The following is an 11362-nucleotide window of genomic DNA, read 5'->3' as shown; positions in this document are numbered from 1 at the left end:
AATACCTCTTCATTTCTAACCTTTTCTACCCACGATATCCTCATCATCCGCCTATAACACCACATTTCGAACGCTTCTAACCTTTTCTTTTCCGCCGCTCCCACTGTCCATGTTTCGCACCCGTACAACGCCGTTTTCCATACATACACCTTTAACAACCTTTTTCGAATTTCTAAATTAACCGTTCGCGAGCATAGAAGTGACTTATTTTTATTAAAGGCGACAAACAATTTGAAATAAGCAAAGGATGTTAAATTTTAGCCAATATTTAAGACGGTATTCGATTCGTTACGAATATCCATTTGTCAAATTATTTCTGTTTCTCCCCAGATTATTCCGCTATTATTCCATTAACTTCTTCATCAGCCATTGCGCAACCGAATCTGCATAAAAAGCCGATGTTTCAGGATTTCGTCCCTCGCCTTCATTTTTCCGGGACGTGTTTATAGATCAGCTAAACAGCTTTATGATAAGAACATAACGAGAATGGAGTAGTTCGTCTCTGTTGTCCGCGTTGTGGACTGTGTGTCGCGTGGCCGACACGTGACCTAATCACGCCTGTATACGATATCATCATTGCGTTTACCCTGCCGACGCCGGACGAAGCGCCCACATAACCTACGCCGCTTTTGATCACGTCCGCCAGCCGTCACGTTGCTGACCGCGGGAAGCCGCGTACAAAATTCAATGACTCAACTAAATATGCGTTTGTAGATACGTCCGGTAATAACAATTATTTTAACAAATAGATTTTGATCTGGACTAGGCTTGTATTTAGACTAAAATTTTTGTTTGTTTGCTTATTTTGATGTAGGGTGTTAATCTCTACAAAAGTAACAAACGAATTGTAGTTATTAGGAAGCAACACTATCCTTGACTGATAAAGGCTATATTTTGATAAAGTTTAAAAACTCGATAAGTACTTGTTAATTAAACATTATGAAGAAAAAGCGCCGATTATAAATGGGGGTTGGATATACATACATATGTACGTGAAAATATTATTTAGGCATGGAGTGACTTTATCAAGGTTAACTACCCAAATTTTTTACATTTATAAATCTAACGCCATCCACAGGTAGCTAATTGGGTATAGAAGGAATGCACACGCAGATGTAATAGAAAAGCAACTGAAAGTTAAGGAACATTATCCTTGTGTTATCATTGCTTCGGCCGGACTTATCGTTCTCGAAGGCAGATACTAAATTACATTACACGAAAAAAAACGACCTTTTCTTGTCGGATGTTCGCTTGTCTTGCGAAAATTTTAAAATACAGATATACGTTCAAACACAAGGTCAACATCAACATTGAATGATTAATGTTTGTGCTTTTGTCTCTCAATTACATAATCATACAATTATTTTTACACATTATTATAAAATTTAATAACCATTTAACAATTGTCTAACAAAGTAACGAAAATATTTATCAAATTGCAAATGTTTATCATAGACAAAGTTCCGTAATTTCATTTGAACAAAAAGATTTATCAGCAAAAGAATGTTTAAGGAAGAATTGTTAAATTTTACGTTGCTTTGGTTAAGTTAAGAGTCAGCGTAGATAGGAGAAACGCGGCAGAATGAATAGTTAGTAAGCGCTCTGAAAATGTAAATCAACAGGCGAAGCAAATGAAGAGAGAGAGAGATAATAAAATGGGCATACATATATAAGGTAGCATTTGTTTCTTATTGCATAATTCATTTAATTATTCCTTTGCGGAATCGTCTAACTGAAAATTAACAGCAGAATTAGTTACAGGTCGCCGCCTTCTCACTCTGTTCCAGGAAATTGAAGTAGAAAGATGGCATATTGAGTGATAATTCCATTTTCTGCCGTTTTTTGTACCTTTTTGCCTTTAATTCTGTATTTTTTTCGTATAAACGATTCCAATTGATTCGAGTTATTAAGAGGAAGATTTCTAATACAACCGATTCGTTTGTTTTAGATTTTCGAAAGCGAATGTATTTCAACTGAATCAGAGTTATTTTGTGAAGCTTAACTAGATTAAGATCGAAAATAAAAAAACTCCGACGAATTACTTTGGAAAGAGCTCCTGAAGATATTGTCCACGCCAGTCGACGAAATATAGACCATAAGAACCCATAATCAACAATGGCCAGAAAATCAGAAATAAAAGTCAAACTTTTACCTACAAATGTTGAACTACATAGATACAACCTATATTGATAGTTTCTTCATATTCGGAAATGCAAGTAGTTAGCAATCTGAACCGATTTCCTTATTTTGGGACATATTTTCTCACCTAAAATCTTACACAGATATGCCTTTTTGAAAACCCGTTAAATGGACCTAAGCAAAAGTAGTAAAAAGGTTCAACCAAAAAAATAAACAAACATTGATTCTGATGGCTTACCTGTTTTGTCACTGAGTCGATCAGTCTTACGTAAATATCTTGTTCTTGCCTTACACCTGCAAAGAAATAGTTATCATTTGTAAAAGTATTCCTATATATTTCGTCAGAATTGCAGTAGGTAGGTATCGTTTACAAAAGCATTTTGGAAATAGAATGCATTTAGATAGATAACTATTATTAAAATATTTATGTACTCTGTTCAAACTGTTTTGAATCTGTAGCTGCATTAAAACTGTTGTGAAACAGTTATCGTTTGTAAAATTACAATTGAGAAGGTTTGGATTTATTGTGAGTAGCAGTTTCTAATATGTCACAATATTTTAAGACACAACATGTACCTCCACCCTGTAATATCCTAATGTTAGAAAATTCGAAACGTTCCTAACAGCGATCAGCGATATAGTAGTCTTTCGGTGGCAAGATACGCATGCCGGAGGGTAAGATTATGGACGTCAAAGTATTGAGATAGGGTAGGTAGGTAGTAAAAGAGGCATCAGCTTGGCGTTGGCGTATACAGTATACATGGAGAGGCCACTAAGTCCGGAATCTTCGATAAGAAATAGTCCGGGGTGAGGGAGGACGTGCGATAAAGCGAGAACAAAGAGTCGGGTGGTGACGAGGCCGGAGGGTGCGCCATCTTTGGAGTCCTGAGAGAGCATTTGCGGAGTTATTTTATTACAAATAAGGAGAGGAAGAGTGTTCCTCGGGGACGCGGCTGAGTGAGGTGTGCTATGGCAAATGAGATACAGCTCCGGTTCACTACATGTTATGCGTTTCTACATATATTTTACTGAAAATCTCTCGAGCTGCCTCGGTCATGTTTACATTTTAACGGTCTTCGTTGCAACCATAAACTATTTTACAAAATTGAGAGCAAGAGATGTAAATTCCTTCGAAAATAAAGAACGATTATTATTAGGTAACCGACGTTTATTTAACTTCATTTAGGTATATCGCCCGTGGCCTGATGGTCAGATTTCTACAATTTTCTTATGACTCCTGCGTAGAAGAAACCAATTATTTGAAATCTATGTTATTAAAAAAAGCATTATTGAAAATTCGGATAAAATGCGCTATGGCGTGAGCTAAATGTTTGTAGGACTGGCCTCAATCTATTTGGAAGTTCTAATTCACAAGTTATTGACTAACACTGCAGTCTAAAGGGCTGGAATTTTATACAAAATTGGATAAAAATTGAGTATATATTTTTGAGCTATTTGAAATCCTATACCAATAAAAAACTTTTGACTCGAATTAAGCAATTTAGGTAAAAGTTTTTAAAACATGTAACTATATATATAGTAGATATTAATTATTTACTTTAAAAATCCATTTGTGAATGTGTCGTGTAAAGATATCGAGAGTAAAAACAGCACCCGAAAACGACTTTTCCATTTACGTTGTTTCAACGAAAACGTGCACACGTTACGAATTAATTTATTCATTTGCTTGCCATTAGCAATTCATTTTATTATCATCGGCAGAGCTGAAGCGCGAAATGCGTGTAGTAGCGTTCTTTCCTTTTATACGGTCAAGAAAAACTACATTTACACTTGTCCGCCGTAAAGAGACGACTGTATAAGGACCGGTGGATATACCAACATTTGTGGCGTTCATGGAATAAAGAAGAAGAATGTCGGATTAAACGCGACTTTTAATTAGATCCGCAATTAATTAAGTGAACCGGCAAACAGGGACTTTTGCTTGTTCCCTTTTTTCTTAATATATTGTACGGTAGAAAAGACCAATTTATTGTTACACAATACCTAGTCTGTATGAACCAAACCAGAAAATAATGACAACGAGTGAGATGTTGAAAATACGATGCCCCTTAAGAACCGCGCCTGATGTAGATTGCATTGTTTTAAGTGTAGGTATTTAACTAAAGTTGAACGGAAGACATAGCTATATAGCTTTGCACGATGTATATCACATACATAATACCAGGTAGTATGGAAGATAGAAAACATGCTGAACCTATCTCTTTGAGTAACCGACGTCCACGCACGATCTCTTAATAAAGTTACTATACTTATTTTCCGAGAGATTTCTATATTCTGAAGTATATTTGACGTCGACACAACAAGCTTTTTTATACGTTCCCGTTATTGAGTAGGTACCTACTGCTGAAGATTATTATTTTTTAAAATCATTTTGGAGCCTAATAAAGTTGTAGTGGTCAAGCAACTTACCATTGGCATAAAGAAGTTGTAATCTATATTGGATACCATTATTTGTCTTTTGTCCGTCTGCTTCCTGAAAAGTAAATTAGAAGCTGTAGATACACACACCTTTCGAACAATATAAAGCTTTTGTAAACAAAAAGGTTTTCATTTTTTATTTCTTTAAAATTGTTTTGTTTCGGGAGTGTATTTTTACTTTGCCGATTACTTGACAATACACTAGACATCTCATAAAAACTAAAATAACAAACCTGATCCTTTTCAATAAATCCAATGAAGGCTGTCCTTTCAATTTCAATTGGCTGTCCGGCTCTGTCGTATAAAGCGATGACGAAATGGAAAAAGTTGGATTTCCGAAGGTTGCTCGGTGGTTGCTTTTCAAAGTGGGCCCTGCCGACACCAATTCTATAAATAAAATTCTTTATTTTCTCTAGTTGAACGATTCTTTTTCATCATCATCAACTTTAATAGAGATGCCTAAGATCATTCTTATTTCAGTTGACTCACCTAACGAAACCGCATTACATTTCTCGGCATCATCAAACAACGATAAATTATTAAAATCCCAAATTAATTAGCAGGGCGCACCTAACATTCAGTCGAGTTACCATCAGCTTTATTGCAGTTTCAAAGTTGATACCGAAAAATGAAGGCATTATCCAAACAAAAGCCTTTATCTTTAGGATACATTTATGCTGTTAGAAAAATTCCTGAGTTGAACCAAAAACCTCAGGAATTATGACATCTGCTTATGTATAATAGGATTTTTCCGAGGTCTGGTGAATGTTAAGCCCCATAAAATTTCAGATGTTATAAAAAATGAAAATGTTACCAAATGAAAATTGATTTAACTGTATCAAGTTTGTGCAGAACAATTAAAATCATATTTATGTCACTCTTCACAATAAGTCCTTCCGAAAAATGTATTAATTGTATAATAGGTAACGTTAAACAATGACAATGGAAAATACAATTTTATAAAGTTCAAATAATCACAAGCGGACAAATATACTAGCAAAACATATATGACCGTTCTCTCCACAGTTGTAACAGACTCCTGATTTTGGTTGACTCTTATAAATTGGATAAAAATTGAGTATATATTTTTGAGCTATTTGAAATCCTATACCAATAAAAAACTTTTGACTCGAATTAAGCAATTTAGGTAAAAGTTTTTAAAACATGTAACTATATATATAGTAGATATTAATTATTTACTTTAAAAATCCATTTGTGAATGTGTCGTGTAAAGATATCGAGAGTAAAAACAGCACCCGAAAACGACTTTTCCATTTACGTTGTTTCAACGAAAACGTGCACACGTTACGAATTAATTTATTCATTTGCTTGCCATTAGCAATTCATTTTATTATCATCGGCAGAGCTGAAGCGCGAAATGCGTGTAGTAGCGTTCTTTCCTTTTATACGGTCAAGAAAAACTACATTTACACTTGTCCGCCGTAAAGAGACGACTGTATAAGGACCGGTGGATATACCAACATTTGTGGCGTTCATGGAATAAAGAAGAAGAATGTCGGATTAAACGCGACTTTTAATTAGATCCGCAATTAATTAAGTGAACCGGCAAACAGGGACTTTTGCTTGTTCCCTTTTTTCTTAATATATTGTACGGTAGAAAAGACCAATTTATTGTTACACAATACCTAGTCTGTATGAACCAAACCAGAAAATAATGACAACGAGTGAGATGTTGAAAATACGATGCCCCTTAAGAACCGCGCCTGATGTAGATTGCATTGTTTTAAGTGTAGGTATTTAACTAAAGTTGAACGGAAGACATAGCTATATAGCTTTGCACGATGTATATCACATACATAATACCAGGTAGTATGGAAGATAGAAAACATGCTGAACCTATCTCTTTGAGTAACCGACGTCCACGCACGATCTCTTAATAAAGTTACTATACTTATTTTCCGAGAGATTTCTATATTCTGAAGTATATTTGACGTCGACACAACAAGCTTTTTTATACGTTCCCGTTATTGAGTAGGTACCTACTGCTGAAGATTATTATTTTTTAAAATCATTTTGGAGCCTAATAAAGTTGTAGTGGTCAAGCAACTTACCATTGGCATAAAGAAGTTGTAATCTATATTGGATACCATTATTTGTCTTTTGTCCGTCTGCTTCCTGAAAAGTAAATTAGAAGCTGTAGATACACACACCTTTCGAACAATATAAAGCTTTTGTAAACAAAAAGGTTTTCATTTTTTATTTCTTTAAAATTGTTTTGTTTCGGGAGTGTATTTTTACTTTGCCGATTACTTGACAATACACTAGACATCTCATAAAAACTAAAATAACAAACCTGATCCTTTTCAATAAATCCAATGAAGGCTGTCCTTTCAATTTCAATTGGCTGTCCGGCTCTGTCGTATAAAGCGATGACGAAATGGAAAAAGTTGGATTTCCGAAGGTTGCTCGGTGGTTGCTTTTCAAAGTGGGCCCTGCCGACACCAATTCTATAAATAAAATTCTTTATTTTCTCTAGTTGAACGATTCTTTTTCATCATCATCAACTTTAATAGAGATGCCTAAGATCATTCTTATTTCAGTTGACTCACCTAACGAAACCGCATTACATTTCTCGGCATCATCAAACAACGATAAATTATTAAAATCCCAAATTAATTAGCAGGGCGCACCTAACATTCAGTCGAGTTACCATCAGCTTTATTGCAGTTTCAAAGTTGATACCGAAAAATGAAGGCATTATCCAAACAAAAGCCTTTATCTTTAGGATACATTTATGCTGTTAGAAAAATTCCTGAGTTGAACCAAAAACCTCAGGAATTATGACATCTGCTTATGTATAATAGGATTTTTCCGAGGTCTGGTGAATGTTAAGCCCCATAAAATTTCAGATGTTATAAAAAATGAAAATGTTACCAAGTGATAAGCGTTGAAGTACTTAGTTTATTTTTGTTAATACTGTAGGCTTTTTTCCGTTGTTGTCTAGGGTGAATAAAAACGAATCCAGCTCCACTATTTTTAGAAAGTGTTTAATGAATAAAATTAAAATGTTAAACAATGACAATGGAAAATACAATTTTATAAAGTTCAAATAATCACAAGCGGACAAATATACTAGCAAAACTAAATACTAACTTTGAACGTCCCTACATGTACCTACATGTATCTCTCTTCAAACAATTTCCATGTAGGTATTGTTATCAATTCCTTTGGCCCTGTAAACTACATTGAGAAAGGTAAACATAAACTAGAATTTTACATCTCAATAGATTTTCTATTGCTGAAGTTAAACGTACCTACTAAACCTATTTTGAAATATTACTTTCACAATCACTACTCGTTAATATAATATGCAACATGAGTGAGTATATCCGAGGGATATCAACTTTTAGAATAATTAAATTTCAGATGTTGTGAAAAGTCTCCTTGAAATTCATTTTCCAACATTAGGTACGGGCAGATTTCTAAATTGTCCCTATTCTATTTCTAGTAAGAGAACAGTAGGAACGCCACTAATATCATATGCACTAAACGAACGAATGATCAAAGAATTGTGAAATCTATTGACCAAGACGATCTAACTCCCCACAAACATGAAAACTAATCTCGCCTAAGTGTGAATACACATTTTTCTTTCCCCATTCGGAATTTCTGTGCATGCATTCCCGAAATAGAGCAGGGTTTAAACGAATAGAGGTGAAACCGTATGTTGTTATTGTAAACTCTCGATCAAACTGCAAGAATGGCTGGACATTTGATTTAAATTTTTTGAATCTTTGACAGGTAGTGCCGCATAGTACGGCATTATGTAGGTACTACGGACCGTAAAATAAAAAGACCTTTCTTTGGGGTAACTTTTATAAATATAAATCCAAGTAAATTCATAGACAAGCAGAAAACAGGACACGTCATGCATAAAACGGTTGGCATTATCTGAAATTTTGATTAATAACCGCGTTATGATGAACGAACACGAAGCTTAAGAAGGCAGAGTTACCACAGGTAATTTGAACAAACAAGGAGTGTCACAGCTACGGGTAATTAACCTAGCAGTAGTAATTATCGGAATAGTCGTCCTGAAGCCACGAAACAAAACATGAGCGTACATCACCCGGTGTGGTATCGTTGCAACCCCTTCGTCGCCAACCAGTAGCCTCTATCTTGCTTGCCGCTGTTATCTATCGATGATGCGAGAGCACCAAGGCAAAATGAGAGAAAGAGAGATGAATGACTAATGAGCGCTTGACGCGTAGTTTGACTGACACTGTCGACATTGCTCAATTAATTGAGTTGAAAACGAGGCAGTTATTTGTTAACCTGACAGTTCATGAGTTCATCAACGATAACTTATTAATTTCCGGACTTACGCAAACATGGGACATGACAAAACTATGTGCTATAAATTCGTCAAATGTTCCCCTCCCTAAGTACTTTCGACAAACAAACTCGATGTTGGCATTATCCGTTTCAAAAATAAGAGAAATGTAATGGGTACAGCATACATAACTTGCAGAGTCCCCAAAGTTTTACAGTTGCTTGGGATTTAAAGTCGAGTTGAGTAGCTAGTGGCGATGGTTCATACCATAAATTCCCTGCCCTCACTAATATCGAAATACAATTAGGATTAGACCGCATAGCAAATCTTTATTTGGCAAGTATCAGCTTTCAAACAGAAAGAATTGTAATATTTGTTCTCGAAGGAGATTCAGATTAACCCTCTTCTTCATCAAAGGTGTAATGGTAAGTGTATGGTGTAAACGTTTATTTATTACCTTAATTCGGAATTAACTGTTATTTCGTTTCAAACATAACAATTTTCATTAGGCGTAACATTACGTTTGAAAACGGAGTGCAACGTAGAAAATAGTCGAGTAAAATGCGTAAATCTGGTAGTTATAGAGCGCAAATGAAGCCATTAAATCCCCTTATCGCAAGACGTATTTCACGCGGCGAATGAGTGTAGGGTGGCACCGATAAATCAAATCCGAATATTTCGTTTCAGGCGACGTATTTCAATATAATCACCCAACTATTGGCGCCTGTTAGTGTCCATTTGGTTCATTATATAGCGTACTCAATTGGCCGCATGAAATAAATGTGCTAAAAGGCTGACGTCGTTACTGGTTCCGACTCTCTTCACAGAGGAAAATCCGAATATTTGCTTCATTCGGGAACCGGAACCCTAATACGTACAATCCGCTACGCCAATGGTTACAAAGTGTACTCAACAAATCTTAAGACGGTTCGTTTGTTCATGTATTTATCCAATTACAACTTCGAGGGACGATTATTGAGGCATTTGTCGTACTTGATGTGAGCAAGCTTTGAAATATCCTGAAATATTACCATCAATGTATTTAAACGAGTTTTTTTGGCCTTGTCTGGAAACTCTTCGTCAGTGTTTGGAATCAAAAAAAAGAGGGAAAAGATCAGAATCACCCGGCGCTAAGTTGGAGAACCATTCAAAACAAAAAGGTAAATGCTGGCTTGTAGAATTGCTCTAAACCATGAAAAAACTGTGCAACGCAACCATTTGAAGAATTGACTAAGGGAGCAACGTTTCCAAACTAACGGGGAGCTTCAGGACAACATCAAGACCCATTTGTTTAAATTAACTGACGGTAACATTTTATGCGAACAGGGTATTGGAAAGCTTGTCTACCTACACGTACCTACAACATATGCGTGTTCGTCGAACTGATTATGTCGAAAAGTAAATAAAATATTTATTCATATTCATTTGACATTTATTTATGATCTATTGGAAGTTGAAACAAAGGACTTCATTTCCGAACAAATGAGTATGATAACTTACACTGTACGCCGCACTGTAATCGATACTTACGCATTCGGGTCCTGAATAGAAGTACTCATCCAGGACCGAGCGGCGGTAAGAGGTTCCTCTTTGAGACTGGGTCCCCTAGGCTGATGATGATGATGATGGTGTAAACCGGCAGTGGCATCTTGGTGATGGTGCAGTCCGAACATTAGCCCGGGTCGAGTGGGTCCACCCGAACCGGGGTACAGTTTTCGACCCCACGCGGCCGCTACAGGGTCCAGGTCGGCCGGTGCGGGAAGCGACAGGGCTGGCCACGGTGACGCCGACGGATAGCCACCCCCACCAACCCCGCGATCCGCGGAACCGCCACTATCGTCGGACCGCGTTTTGACTGCTGGTGATCAACACCGCGACGATCAGACACCCTGTAGGTATTCAGCAACGGCGCGGGTCGCGCGCACCTTTGCTCTTTGACTTAAAAATCTTTTTAGATATTCCAAATCTGAAATGGAACGGTAAAATCGCAGGTAGGTATTTATGATATGATTACCGACGCAAATTCTGCTGTTTTGGTCAAATGCAGTAATGTAAAGGAAAACGTTCATAACAAATTTGACAAAAGATCGGACACATTTTTCAAGAAACAAAAACTTAGTCAGAAGCATGTTAGTAATACCATTATATTAAGTAGTGACAAATTGAACGCATATGACTTTAGCAAACGCATGTCTGTAATACCATAATTTGTAAAATTTGTAATGTTAAAAAAATCATTCAGAAAAAGGATATTTCAAGTTAGATGAAACAAAACACTTGCGAATGAGATTGTGTTTATTAATGATGTTTAATATTCTATGATAATATTTATAAAAAATGTAATAAAAACATTTAGAAGAAATAATAATAAGAAAGGTATAATTGTATAGAAAAACATTCATACGTAAGTGGATTTTTAGTTATTTTTACAACCTTCTAATAAAACTGGTCGTCAATTACAAAAACTTGCAGGTTTTTTAATAAATGATT

At 35.9% G+C, this 11362-nt stretch overlaps 1 protein-coding gene across 2 annotated transcripts in view; it reads right to left on the bottom strand.

Moving 5' to 3' along the window:
* The window catches only part of LOC108739416 (transcription factor collier), a 38211-nt gene extending 27476 nt beyond the window's left edge, over positions 1-10735 (bottom strand). The window contains exons 1-4 of one of the 2 annotated variants that reach the window (XM_025973085.1): positions 10403-10735; positions 6893-7046; positions 6651-6714; positions 2378-2433 (exon numbers count right to left, since the gene is read on the bottom strand). In XM_025973085.1, the coding sequence (XP_025828870.1) occupies positions 2378-2433; positions 6651-6714; positions 6893-7046; positions 10403-10545 (417 nt within the window). In that variant the 5' untranslated portion in view covers positions 10546-10735. The remainder of the gene's footprint in view (positions 1-2377; positions 2434-6650; positions 6715-6892; positions 7047-10402) is intronic. The other variant, XM_025973084.1, reaches the window with a different exon arrangement.
* Positions 10736-11362: the final 627 nt, after the last annotated feature.

Source organism: Agrilus planipennis, unplaced genomic scaffold (genome assembly GCF_000699045.2).
Source record: "Agrilus planipennis isolate EAB-ADULT unplaced genomic scaffold, Apla_2.0 scaffold123, whole genome shotgun sequence".
NCBI lineage: Eukaryota > Metazoa > Arthropoda > Insecta > Coleoptera > Buprestidae > Agrilus > Agrilus planipennis.
This window is presented reverse-complemented; position numbering and strand designations above follow the sequence as displayed.